The sequence below is a fragment of the Oncorhynchus nerka genome, linkage group LG28 (assembly GCF_034236695.1).
Source record: "Oncorhynchus nerka isolate Pitt River linkage group LG28, Oner_Uvic_2.0, whole genome shotgun sequence".
Lineage (NCBI taxonomy): Eukaryota > Metazoa > Chordata > Actinopteri > Salmoniformes > Salmonidae > Oncorhynchus > Oncorhynchus nerka.
In genome coordinates, this window is record NC_088423.1 from 30,930,474 (window position 1) to 30,944,787 (window position 14,314).

Below are 14,314 nucleotides of genomic sequence, written 5' to 3' on the forward strand. Positions count from 1 at the left end.
TGTTCATATCACACTAATTTAAAGCACTTCTTTACGCAAACTAGTCAGTAAGATCAGATGAGGCTGCTGCTCTCCTGTTACAGTTCTTGTTTTGTCCCTGGAAGCGTTTGTGATGGGAGGAGCAGATAGGAACAGGTCTTAGAACAGGTCTTATTAAGGCTTTTGAGGGCTGTTGTACTGAGTCAGACTCCATTAGATTCCTCCAGGATCAGGATTTAATTACAGAGGGGCTAGGGGACCCCCCCCCCCATAACAAACGGGGACCCCACATTTGTCAACAACATGGACGTTGGGCACCATTGTCGTGCAGAGACATCAAGAGTCAATGTGTAATTCGAACCCTGCTAAAGAACATGTTCCTAGACTGGAGCAGGGAGGCCTTAGCTGCAGAAAGAGGCTAGTAACACCCACTTCCCTAGCCTGTGCGGCGTTGGGGGTCACACCGCTGCCTAGTGCTCCCTATTACTTGTTTTGTTCTTGGGCTTAATTGTAATTTGAAGCAGACCCCTCTTTGTATTCTTAAGCTGAGAGTTAAAACAAAGCGTTTTTGCACAATTTGCGACAAACACATTTGTGGTTGTGGAGTTACTCTGACATACAGTAGATAAAGGGGTGTGTGAAGTGAGGTTTGGATAGACTGATATATAGATTGCCCTGGGCTAGCCTATATTATCTGGTGGCTGTCTTGCTCTCAGAAGCATCTGACTTCCCCTTAGTGGGTGTGGATGTAGATGACGATGGGTAAAATTTGCCTCGCCTTCTGGTCATCCCAGTGGCGGAGGAGTCCTCGGTCTGAGGCGGTCTGGGTTTTAGCGGAAGTGCAGTCTGCGCCCGCACAGATATGAGCTGCCTACGGACCTCTGTGACTGCAGCCCCCCGTCGTGGGCGCTGAGGGGAGGGGCTGTCGGTCCGGGAGGTGGAGTAGCTGCGGGGGGAGGTGCTGAGGCTACGGGGGGAGGGGAATGCAGAGTGAGGGGCTCGGAAGATGACCCCACGCAGGGGGTTCGGGAGGTGGAGAATAGGGTGGAGTCGGCCCCGGGTCCAGGTCGGGATTGCAGAGTCTGGGACCTCTGGTGCAGTGGAACATTCATGCTTGGGGTCCTGGGTTTGTGAGATTGATGCCTGAAAGACAGAAACACAACACAGAAATAGTCAGAGATCTAGAATGATGCTTTGAATCCTCAATTATGTTCTAGAAGGATGCTTTGAGTTTATAATATGGAGTCTTTCAAATAACATGAATATTATTATCCATGCAGAATATTATTCAAAGGACAGGGTGAACAACACAGTCGACAGAAGATTGAGAATTGATAAGAGCATGTGTTTCCTGTCAGATATGTTATAACTGAACCCACCTAGTATATACAGTTGAAAGTTGTGGCTTTTGGACACTAGCATTGGTGCCAGCTTGGGAGATGGCATCCGATGCTGTAACAGAGGGACCCTGCAGCTTAACAGGCGTGACGGGACGGGGTATCCTGCTTCTTTGACGCCCGCCACGCCTCTCCCTTTCCCAGCCAACACCCCTCTCCTTCCTGGGCAGAGAGTCGTCCTCATCATGGGTGTCTTCCTCCGACTGAGTCTCTGCTGCTGCTTTACAGCAATCATCAACAGACGAAGCTGAGGAAACAGAAGCCAGTCTTAGCATACGACCTTGTGTCCTTTCCATGACCAGCCGGGCTAGGTGAGGTCGCTTGGCCTTCTGACGAGACTTGAGTGACTGGGACGCCGCCGACTGGTCCTGGTCCGAGCCAGTGTCCTCCTCAGACCGGGAGAGAACCGGGATTCGGCTCAGTTTACGAGGCCTGGTTTGTTTGCTAGTCTCTGCCACGTCTTTGCTCTCTACCTGGTGCACTGCCAATGTTTCTGGATCACCAGAGTCCTTAGGTTCTTCTTGTGGAGAAGCCTCAATGTTTCGTTTGAGCTGGACCTGGTTCTCCATCTCTGCCATTGTCACGTCTTGGGCAGGCACCTTCTCAGGGGAAACGGCAATAGGGGTATCCTCTTGTTCAGAGTAGAACTTGGTTTCTGTGGAAACGACCAGGACATCCTGTGCTTCAGGTTCTTCGGAGGGACAGAGAATGGGAGAGGAGAGGTTTGACTGCATCTCTGGCGGAGCCTCCGCCCCAAGTTCCGTCTCTTCTTCCTTCTCTTTTTCTGGAGAGATTAACTCCTCAACCTCTTTCTTTGCAACATCCTCTTCCTCCTCCTCCTTAGCCATGTCTCCATCTGGGGAACCTGGGGTTTCTATCTCTGGAACTTCCTCCTTGGACCTACCATCTCTCTTCTCCTCATCCGGATCTTTCTCATCCTCCTTGTCGCTCTCTGGAATGTTCTCCTCAAACCTGTTCTCTTCGTCCCCTTCCTCGACTTTCTCATAGACATAGCCTTCTGATCGACTCTGCCTCCTGTGTATGTAGTATGTCTTTGGGACCTCACCTTCAGACTCCCTCTCCGTCCCCTTCTCAGCGTCGTTTTCTGAAAGGTCCCCATTGGATCTGCTCTCTCTACCTTTCTCTTTCTCTCCATCGGAGACATCCTCCTCTTTCTCTCCCTCCAAGCAGTCCTCCTGTTCAGCTGTGGGCTCCTCAACCAGCCCAGGGAGCAGCAGCCTGGGTTGCAGGGTCCCCGAGGAGCTCATCACATTATGGTGGGTGGTCTCGGCAATGTGGAGAAATGTACGCTCCACTTTGGTGAAAGGAGGGGATGTGCTAGTGGGAGCAACCACATTGGATGCCATATTGATCAGGATGGCAGTGACGGCTGTCAAAGACAATTTGGGCTCGGACTTCAGCTGGGAGGACAGAGTACCTGGCTCAGATATGTCCAGCAGGCTTCCCAGAGCTCCCAGGGCTCGCTCGCACTGGGGTGTGACGGCTGCCAGGGTCCCCTGGTGGCTCGCGGTATCGTCAGGGGGCAGATCGCCCACCACGGCAAGGGACTTCCTCATGTCTCCAGGGGAGAAGAGCACCAGGGTCTTGGAGCCTTCCTCCAGCTCCAGGTCCGGATCACCCCCCAACCCCACTCCCGCAGAGACCAGGTGAGGGTAGTCCAGAGGAGGCTCGTCTGCAAGGAGAGTAGAGGGCGCTCCATCATCACCATCCTGGCTGTGCTCGCTACTTTTGGGGCTCCCGACACCGTTGGACCCAACCCCGGCCCCATTCATATCCCCATCACGATCCTGCTCAACAAGGGTTCCGGAACCAACCTCAAAAGAGGTTTGGAGAGGTGGAAGGGTGGCGGTGAGCATGGCAGAGAGGAAGTCCACCCGATGTATGCGATGCTGGGCCAGCATGGTAAGGTCAGGTCTCTCTCTCTGGTCCTCCACACTGCCACCCTGGTATGTGTTGATCTGCTCCTGGGCCTATAACATATGACAAAGAGAGAGGCTGGCTGTAGTACATGAGTATCAAAGGAAAGGAAACACTTTCCCTGAAGCCTAGGACATAATACATACAGTATATAATAATGAAATATCAGATGTATTATCTAACAATGTGTTACGGAAATGAAACAGAACAAACATATTTGAAGAACACCGTCACAAAGACTTTAGTACACATATGAACGCAGACACCTGTAAACAGTTGCAGAGCAGAACCAGTGTATGACCTTAAAAATATGAATCTATTAGAAAAATTCAGATACATTTAAAATGACTATCCTAGCATCAAAACAGCTCACGCAAGACAACATTTCCACAAAGTACTTCCCCAAATCCTTTAATCATATTTTGGTTGTATACAAGCGTCTGAGGATTGTCTAGTATAGTTTACATCCATGGATAGAAAAGGCACGGAAAGTCCATACTGTCTGTATGTACATGTTATGTTCTCTGTTTTCTTTTAAAATGCTCAAACCAGGTTTGATTTCAAGTGTGGCCAAGGTGTAGCCATGATTAAAAACAGTGTGTTGCCAAATGTATGTACAGGTGTGAAGCAGATATACAAGATCACATGACATGCTGACATTAAAGTGTTGCAATGTTGTTGATCCAGCAATGTACTAATATACATGTTTTTAAACATTTATTGAAAAAAATTGCTTGATATACATGCTTTTAAATACATTATGTAATACATGACTCTACAGGGTTATTGCGATACAAAAACAAATGCTTATAATATATTCACAAAAGGCGATAGGGACTGTCCCGTCCTCCTTTACTGAGAAAGACACTCACAGATCACGATGTTGTTCAAATAATGGTTGACATCTTTTACATTCACTCCAAAGTGTTAGAAAATAATGATTGGTACTGTATTATCTTACACATTCCCATGCCAACCCACCCCACCGCACACATGCATTATCTGCAATGAACTGGAGGAGATCACAAGCACAGGTATGCAAGTACTGCAAATCATTATACATCCTAGGAAGAATTTGGTCAGGAAGGACTTTCATAGAAGAGGCCCCAATGAAACAGAGTCAAAAATATTGTCTCCAAGTGTTTGATATTTGGTACCATTCTATTGACTCAATTCCAGTCATTACAATGAGCCCGTCCTCCTGTAGCTCCTCCCACCAGCCTCCTCTGACCTACACACAAGACCGGGGCAACAGAATACAGGCAGCATCATTACAGTATATGATTGCATGTAATTTTACATGAAAATGCTTCGTCAGGAAAACTCCCAAAACGCATTTCAACGTTACCAGCCAAACAAAATGTTTGACATGCATGTTTTTAACACACGGTTACCAAGCCTACTAAGGTCATCCCTGATCCGTGAGTATCCTTATTTGGTTTGGAAATAAACCAAAGTGCAGAAGATCAACTCTAGACCAACATACACAGGGACATATCACATACAAATCAGACTTGACCAAATATAGTTCAAGCAAAGTGGCAACCATTATTGTTTATTGTGAGAACTGACCTGAGATCAGGGCCCCTATTCACAAAGCGTCTCAGATAAGGAGTGCTGATCCAGGATATATTTTTCATTTTAAATCCTAACTAATAAGATTACATGGACGGGGGTACCTGACCTTAGATCAGCACTTGTATTCTGAGATGCTGGATACATACAGCCTCAGAACTGAGTTGAACCAGAGGTTGAGAAATACATTCAGTGAGTTTCATTATTAGATCTCTGAAAAAGTGTAATTGATGGAAGACCAAAAAGGCAAGTGTATTATAAGATATGTTTTGCTCATTATAACAATCTTTACATGGACTCAATTCAATTAAACCTGCATTGTCTTGTTTACGTAGCATAGCTCTTCCTTTCCCACGGTCAAATGAAATGACAGAGCGGTGTTGGGTACTGTTAAATCCATAGAATTAGGAATTAGAATACAAATGGATCATGATGAGAGGGAGGGAATATGTTGTGTACCTCCAACCAAGTTTACTTGCAAAGTTTCATCGTCACATTGGCTTAGATTTGATGGAAGGAAGACTTGAATTTAACATTGAGCATCAATCAATGTTTATTGGATCTCTATGGTTAAATCCTACTACTACTGGCCTAAAGCAAGCAGACGAGACTCTCTGCTCTGGAACCATATACCATGCATTCGAGGAAATATTCAGACCCCTTCACTTTTTCCATACTTTGTTACGTTACAGCCTTATTCTAAAATTGATTAAATAAATAAAAACCCTCATCAATCTACACACAATACCCCCATAATAACAAAGCAAAAACAGGTTTTGAGATTTGTTTGCAAATGTAAAAAAAAAAAAAAAAAAGAACGTTATTTACATAAGTATTCAGACCCATTGCTATGAGACTCGAAATTGAGCTCAGGTGCATCCTGTTTCCATTGATAATCCTTGAGATGTTTCTACAACTTGATTGGAGTCCACCTGTGGTAAATCCAATTGATTGGACATGATTTGGAAAGGCACACCTATCTATACAAGGTCCCACAGTTGACACTGCATATCAAAGCAAAAACCAAGCCATGAGGTTCAAGGATTTGTCCATAGAGATCCGAGACAGGATTGTGTTGAGGCACAGATCTTTGGAAGGGTACCAAAAAAATGTCTGCAGCATTGAAGGTCCGCAAAAACACAGTGACCTCCATCATTCTTAAATTAAAGAAGTTTGGAACCACCAAGAGACTCTTCCTAGAGCTGGCCGCCCGGCCAAACTGAGAAATCAGGGGAGAAGGGCCTTGGTCAGGGAGGTGACCAAGAACCCAATGGTCACTCTGACAGAGCTCCAGAGTTTTTGTGTAGATGGAAGAACCTTCCAGAAGGACAACCATCTCTGCAGCACTTCACCAACAAGGACTTTATTTCTAGAGTGGCCAGACAGAAGCCACTCCTCAGTAAAAGGCACATAACATCCCACTTGGAGTTTGCCAAAAGGCTCCTAAAGGACTCTCAGACCATGAGAAACAAGATTCTCTGGTATGATGAAACCAAGATTGAACTCTTTGACCTGAATTCCATGTGTCACTTCTGAAGGAAACCTGGCACCATCGCTACGGTGAAGCATGATGGTGACAACATCTTACTGTGGACATATTTTTCAGCGGCCGGGACTGGGAGACTAGTCAGGATCGAGGGAAAGATGAACAGAGCAATCTAAAGAGAGAACCTTGATGAAAACCTGCTCCAGAGCGCTCAGGACCTCAAACTGGGGCAAAGGTTCACCTTCCAACAGGACAACGACCCTAATCACACAGCCAAGACAATGCAGGAGTGGCTTCGGAACAAGTCTCTGAATGTCCTTGAGTGGCCCAACCAGAGCCCGCACTTGAACCCGATCAAACATCTCTGGAGAGACCTGAAAATAGCTGAGCCGCAACGCTCTCCATCTAACCTGACAGAGCTTGAGAGGATCTGCAGAGACGAATGGGAGAAACTCCTCCAATATAGGTGTGCCAAGCTTGTAGCATCATACCCAAGAGGCTGTAATTGCTGCCAAAGGTGTTTCAACAAAGTACTGTGTAAAGGGTCTGAATGCTTATGTAAATGTGATATTCTCCGTTTTTAAAATTTTATACATTTGCAAAAAATTCTAAAAACTAGTTTTTGCTTTGTCATTATGGGGTATTGTGTGTCAACTTATGAGGGGGAAAAACTATTTAATACATTTTAGAATAAGGCTGTAATGTAACAGAATGTGGAAAACGTCTAGGGGTCTGAATACTTTCCGAATGCACTGAAGGCCTTCATCCCCCTGCAGAATGGATCCCAGTTTGATCCTCGCATGAGCTATTTCTGCTCCCTCTACGCTGTCTCCTTTCTTCTGCTCCTATCCTGTCATGAAACAATTACTACTAAAGGAGTTCGGAAATTCCGTTCTACTTTGTAAAAAAGTCAAATCTACTACTATTACCAGGTAGACTCCTCTCACAAGTAGATATGTTTGTAAACAAGCATTGCATAAACATTGCTAGGACAGGTTCAATTGAATTTCGTCCTTAATTCCCTCATTTTAAACAATTACATAAGTGAGCAACAAATATTGACAATATGGACATTTCACACAATCTATAGTTGTGACTGGTGCAGCAAAATGAAGGCATGTTCTTGAAGCAACAAGATCTGTGTCTTCTATCCAGAGTCCAAACAGCAGTATCAAAGGCAAGAGAAATTAAACGATTGACAACAATAAATATTATAAACTATAAAATTATGAAAAATGAATAATTATTGCTGGTAACACTGGTAAAACTGTCAAAACTGACATGAAAAAAACCAGATGCAATTGTTTGTGTGCATATGAATAATACAATATTATAGACATGTTATAGGCATTCTACATACATGTTATAAACATTTACATGTGGTAAGACAAAGCAGCATTCCACTAAAATGATGGAATCTATTACCTATCAATCTATTGCTTATCAATATATTGCCTATGAATCTATTGCCTATAATGACCCATAATCGAGGGACAGTAAACAATCATATAGAATCCATCTCTGTTCATCTCAACATCCTGGCACATTGATTATGATAAAGCAGCATCCGGAATAGCCATTCAACATTTTGCTATGCTTCGTTATTTTAAATAACAAAACCTTAAACTTGATCAAACAAGAACAATACATGGTGATGAAGAGGGTAAAAGTGTTTGTGGTGATGATGATAATAATGAGTAGAAGGGGAATAATACTTATCCCCCCCTATACACACACACACACACACACAAAAGCCGGTCCTAAAGCACTTTAAGCATGTGCAGATGAAAGCCTGGGCAGAGCAGAAATGAGCAGAAAACTCTTTGCCTAAAAGTCTACCTCTAACAAAGCTACAGTACTCAGCACTAGAATAAAAACAGCATCTTTGAAAAAACAAATGTCAGTGTACAGTAAAGTGGAGTGTACAGTAAAGTGGAGTGTACTGTAAAGTGGAGTGTACTGTAAAGTGGGGTGTACAGTAAAGTGGAGTGTACAGTAAAGTGGAGTGTACTGTAAAGTGGGGTGTACAGTAAAGTGGAGTGTACTGTAAAGTGGAGTGTACTGTAAAGTGGAGTGTACAGTAAAGTGGAATGTACTGTAAAGTGGAGTGTACAGTAAAGTGGAATGTACTGTAAAGTGGAGTGTACAGTAAAGTGGAATGTACAGTAAAGTGGAGTGTACAGTAAAGTGGAATGTACTGTAAAGTGGCGTGTACAGTAAAGTGGCGTGTACTGTAAAGTGGAGTGTACAGTAAAGTGGAGTGTACTGTAAAGTGGAGTGTACTGTAAAGTGGAGTGTACAGTAAAGTGGAGTGTACTGTAAAGTGGAGTGTACTGTAAAGTGGAGTGTACAGTAAAGTGGAGTGTACAGTAAAGTGGAGTGTACAGTAAAGTGGAGTGTACAGTGTCTGTGGTGTACAAGTTTTTGAAACATGTGGATCGTTCTCTCTCTCTCCTCTCTCTTTTCTCACAATACCCATCTCTCCCTCTGTCTCTCTTTAAAGCTGGGTGATATAGACAAAAATCCATATTGCGATAAATTGCCTAAATTGATGCAAAAACGATAAAAAGTTTATAACATAAAATTGCACCACAGCTGTTTTATTCTTCTTTAAACGACTACTACTACTAACTTGGTTGTAGCCATCAATGGTGCCATTAACAATCACATGGAGTTATTTCAGTGCCAACAGAAATTGTATTTGAATTCCATAATTTTTTATTTGTATTAGGATATTGCATTTGAATTGAATATATTTGAATTTGTAATGCACAAATGTAATAATTTAATTCATAAATTGAACTTGTATTTCATGATTTTAAACTGAATTGAATGAATATTTAAAATTCATTTTCAATTTAATTGAATATTCAAATTCAATATTTAGATATTCCAATATTGCATTCATTGTCTGTGTATGAAGTTTACAAACTATTATTTCAAGTAGATCCAAGTTTCATATATTCAACTTCTCAGATGCGCTCAGATTCAGTTTTCAAATTCAGTTCTCTAAATTCAGATTCAAAACCATAGACAACATCCTGGTACTTTGCCAGTCAGGACAGGTAGAGGAGAACAGACAGAATCAAACTCTCTCTGTGGTAGAAACTTCTGGCGGTTTCTGAAGCCAATGTTGCATGTTACATGAATTTTCTAACTATGAATTTGGCTCTGTTGGCATTAAAATCGCTCCATACAATCACCCATATTAGCAAACATATTTCATTTCAAACTTCACATTTCTCTAGTATAGGCTACTTATCGTAATGAACAATATCAGCAAAATGCCTGCGATTACTGATCGTTATGGTCGGTGTTGATAATCTTCGGTTTATCTTCCCAGCTCTATTCTCTCCCTCCACATCCACAATATCCACTGAGCTGTATGCCTCGTGGAGTGGCCATTTTAGGAGCCTGGGGTTCGTATCCAGTGACCTTGCCTGCATTCCCTCCAGAAGGACGAAACCCGACCATACTACTTCTGGTCTACAGGCCCACAGGCTTATCTGGAGCACAGGGTACAGGCCGGCCCCAGTTTATTGCACAATAAATAAAAAAGTTATATTTGTTGTAATATTCCCTTTTGTTAAACCCTCCAGTCCACTTAGATATAGCCAGGATTGTGTTTATTTCTGTGACGAGGTGGAGGAGGGAGCAGAATGTATTGTTGTTGTGGTTTGGGAAAAAGCGTGGTATGTGATTACACAAAACGCTAGCTACAACCCTTACTGGGTTTTTTATCCGATCACGTCTTATTCATTAGTTTGGCCAGCATCTGTTGTATCTGGAGTCGGGACAGGTTGAGGACAGAGTGTCTGGGCCGCGACCCCCCGGGGCTGCCGGGTACCAGGGGTATGTGGCGCCGCGAGGGGAGACGGGCGGGGCTGCTCTCGGCGGAGCGGCTTCTCTGGATCAACGCCCCAGCTTCCGAATTACCATGGGGATACTGCTCCGTCTCCAGGGTAGAGGACGAGAACACGTACGACGCCAATCTCCTCAATTGGTTGGGCCTCGGGAAAGAGTGGTGGGGGTGGGGCCTGTCCTCCTCCAACTGAAAAAGACCAATAAGAGTGGAGGAGAAAGGCATCAGGCGTGGGTGTGGCCAAGAAGACTCCGTCTCTTCTCTATCTCTGCTGGCAGGGGAATGTCTGAGTCTCTGTGTGTCTGTGTGCATGTTGTAGTGAGCACACCACACACACGCACATACAGCAGAAATATAAGGGGAGGGATCTCTTTTTTCAATCTCTTTTTTAGGGAGGGATAAACGAGACGAAGCGCAATGGTTTGGGTTGGGTTTTATTTTGAATGGATAAAAACAGATGTTCGAGCATTTCAGCGTTTGCCGACTGTCGCTGGATATGGATATGCAGGCACAGGGCCAAAGTTGTTCTGGCAAGATATTGAATGGGGTTTCCGAGGGGCTGAGATTGACTTGGCGCTGAGAGAGAGGAGAGAGAGGAGAAACATATCCCTACTTGTTTTGTGAAACAGTTTTTGTGTAACTGTCTGGAGCAGTTTACCGTCTGAACCCATAACATATCTTCTATCAGAACATGTATTCACACAACAGCATTATCCTGCATCATCAGCACAAAATGGTTGCAATGGTTGCTATCTTGAACAGGTCTCTCTTGCAAAATAACTCTTTGTATCAATGAGACAATCATGGATAAATCAATAAAAAAAGCAAACTACAAAGGAACGTTCGCTCCACCCATTTCAGTAGCTGCCAAAATTAATGTTATTAAAACTATGGCCAGAATTGAACCATTGCAGATAACTGTTCCTCCACACTGCTGTGCTTCATGAAGTGTTTCACTTGCACAGCTGTGTATCCCGGATGGAGGGAATTCATTCTTCATAGGAGATAGGAATCTGCAGTCCTCTTGCACACACTGGATGACTTATTAAATACAATACTACCGGTATAAATAAAACATTATCCATTGACTTTATGACAGCTTGGTAATTATAGGCTTTAGTCAGTGGATAGATGAAGCAAAAATACAGTAAGCTATGTAATGCACTGTTATTGGTCAAATTAACACTGGGTGTACATAAATTGACCTTCAAAAAGTAACTACCAATGGCTGAGAAGATGAAGAATAAGTATACCATTCATTCAAATTGTGTCCAGTTACATTGTCGACACAGGAAATAACAGGAAATGGCCCACGGCCCAAGATAACATAGACATATACCCGCAGAAAGACAAACACAGATGCAGACGAAGACAGACAGGTGGCCAAGTACATTTCAATTTAATTAGAATTTCAATTCAGTTCAAATGGACCCCAACCCATACAAACACACTCACACACCAAGACACACACCAATTCTCCACCCCGCAGTCCCTTGATCTTACCTGTCCTTGAGCTCCAAAGTGCTCCGACTGTGGCCGTGGTCTTTGTCCACGGCTATGAGGCAGAGTGTGATAACCCGAGTGTCCAGGACTAGCCCCATTAGACCCCTCCCCTTCTGGAAGTGCCACTATGCCTCCTGCTCGCATCTTAGGCCTCACCACCACCTCTCCACCTACAGCTCCCCGTAACCTCCTCCGTTCCTCCAGTTCATCCAGGGGCTTCAGCTCCTCGGGCTCCTCATCGGTGGTGGGCCCCGAGGTGGTGGGCTCGGCACCCGGGCCCAGGAGACCCAGGAAGTCCTGGAGCTCAGTCTCCTTGTCAATGATCACCCACTCCTTGCTGTCAAAGTCTTCCTCCTCGGCGAGTGGTACAGACCGGATGAAGGCGTTACTGTGGGCCTCGGGGTCAGCCGCGGAGGCAACGGAGACCTCCTGGCCTGGTCTCCCACCGCCACCCTGCCGGTCCCCACCTCCTCCCTCCAGGGAGTGCATCTGGGCCGGCTGGGAGGAGTGTACGTAGCGGGACGGGGATCCCAGGATGTCCATACGAGACCTGGTGGGGAGACAAAAAAATCACTGTCCAAAATCTTGGTAACTTGACTGTGTGTTGCGTTTTCAGTGTGTGTGTGTGTGTGTGTGTGTGTGAGTAGGTGGGGAAGATCTTCCTGGGTTATACTCAACATTGTCTCAGGGTAGTAAATTAGTGGTCTGTTCACATCCCTTAACACTAGAACCGCCTTTTAATTTTAATTTAATTTTGTAAATAAATAAAAGAATCACCCCCAAAAAAACTATGTCCTGCTCCTTCCCTGACTTTTCCTAAATGTTTGTATTTTACACTGCTAATTTGTCAGACTTTTAAAATCACAAACAGAAATGTATTTGGAGCCTTTTTACCTGTTTTACCACACCTATTCCTAACTCAATCCGCCAAGACCATGTGCTGTAAGACGCTGGTACCCAGCCAGATGCTAATGCTTCTCTTTCCTCACTGTATGAATGACCAAACTGATGAATGGGCGATTTAATTGTGCACCTTACTTCACAACTGAATCTGAATTAGGCCTAACTGAATGATAAGGAGGGTGAAGAGGGCGTTTTAATTTAAAACAACAATAGTGTAACGATGAGTTTGTGTTATGCTTATTTATCTATGTTGGCGCTCATGTTAATAATTTGACCGCACGCCTTGCGGGTTGATACTTTTACATTTTAATTTGTAAAAGGAAGCTGTTACAGAACTGTTTTATTTACTATAACTCTATTACTAATCAAATGTATTGTAAGGGAAACGAAAACTGCTGCTTTGGGACTTTAGAATAATGAAAAACATATCCTTGACTGCATCCAACTTGATGAGCGGGAAAGAAACGATGCCAGTCAGCCTGCACATCAACACTACACCTAAACTATACCAAAACTATGCCGAAGCTAATTTCACACATAAGACTTAACCTATAGACAAGATTATATTGACAATAATGTAATGAGTGACAATATTAGGCCTATCAGTTGTTAAATTGTACATTAAGAGATGGGCGCATCTTGTAATTAACAGATGCATGTAAAGGAGCATCACTTAATCAAATCCTCCTTCAGAGTCACATGCAGGTAAAACATTGTGATTTCTATTTAGTATTACATGCTGATCAGACCGCCCACGGACATCGCGCGCATCTTGATTTTCTTCACCCACACCAGACGCGATCAGGACACACAGGTTGAAATATAAAAAATGAACTCAACCAACTATATTAATTTGGGGAGAGGTCGAAAAGCATTAAACATTTATGGCAATTTAGCTGGCTAGCTTGCTGTTGCTAGGTAATTTCTTTTGGGATATAAACATTGGGTTGTTATTTTACCTGAAATGCACAAGGTCCTCTTCTCCAACAATTAATCCACAGAATAAAGGGGAAGTTTGATTCTAGTAATCTATCCTCCTTCAGGCTTCTTCTTCTTTGGTCTTTATATTGCGGTTGGCAACCAACTTTAAGGTGGATTACAACTGTACTACCAACTCTGGACTGGAGTGTGGACCTCAGTTATCTTTCAATCACCCACGTGGCTATATGCTTCTAAAAACCAAGGAGGAGATGGGAGAGCCGGGACTTTCAGCGCGTCACAAATAAAACCAAGTTCTATTTTAGCGCCTGGCTACGCAGATGCTCATTGACGCACGCGAGCAGTGTGAGTGCAAAGATTGAATAACATATATGTGTACATTTTATTTTGCCATGCTCACGCAGAGCAAGCGGTGTGGTCAGCATGTTAGAAAGAGAATATTCTGCAGTTTCTATTACACATACCTTTGTCAAATAACTCATAATTCAAGAGTTCCAGCTCTATTTCCAAATTTCACATTTTCCAAGAATATCCATGCTGTCCATGCATTCGCATGGAAGCATTGATCTGGCTTCTAAGCAAAAACTAGTAACATAATAAACTTAAAATATGCTATTTATTTATGCAATTCATATTTTAGTTGTTTATGCACTAGTGCTTTTGTTCAGGAATACAGTAAATCATTTCACCTGTGCACCTGGCTGGTTGTATTTTTATTAAAGTCCAGCTGTA

At 43.6% G+C, this 14,314-nt stretch overlaps 1 protein-coding gene across 1 annotated transcript in view; it reads right to left on the reverse strand.

The window, feature by feature from the left end:
- Window positions 1–585: 585 nt before the first annotated feature.
- LOC115113122 (tau-tubulin kinase 1-like) overlaps window positions 586–14,314 on the reverse strand; it is a 34,342-nt gene continuing 20,613 nt past the window's right edge. Inside the window, 4 exon segments of the mRNA XM_029640382.2 lie at window positions 586–998; window positions 1,001–1,122; window positions 1,359–3,367; window positions 11,741–12,290. Coding sequence (XP_029496242.2) covers window positions 586–998; window positions 1,001–1,122; window positions 1,359–3,367; window positions 11,741–12,290 — 3,094 coding nt within the window.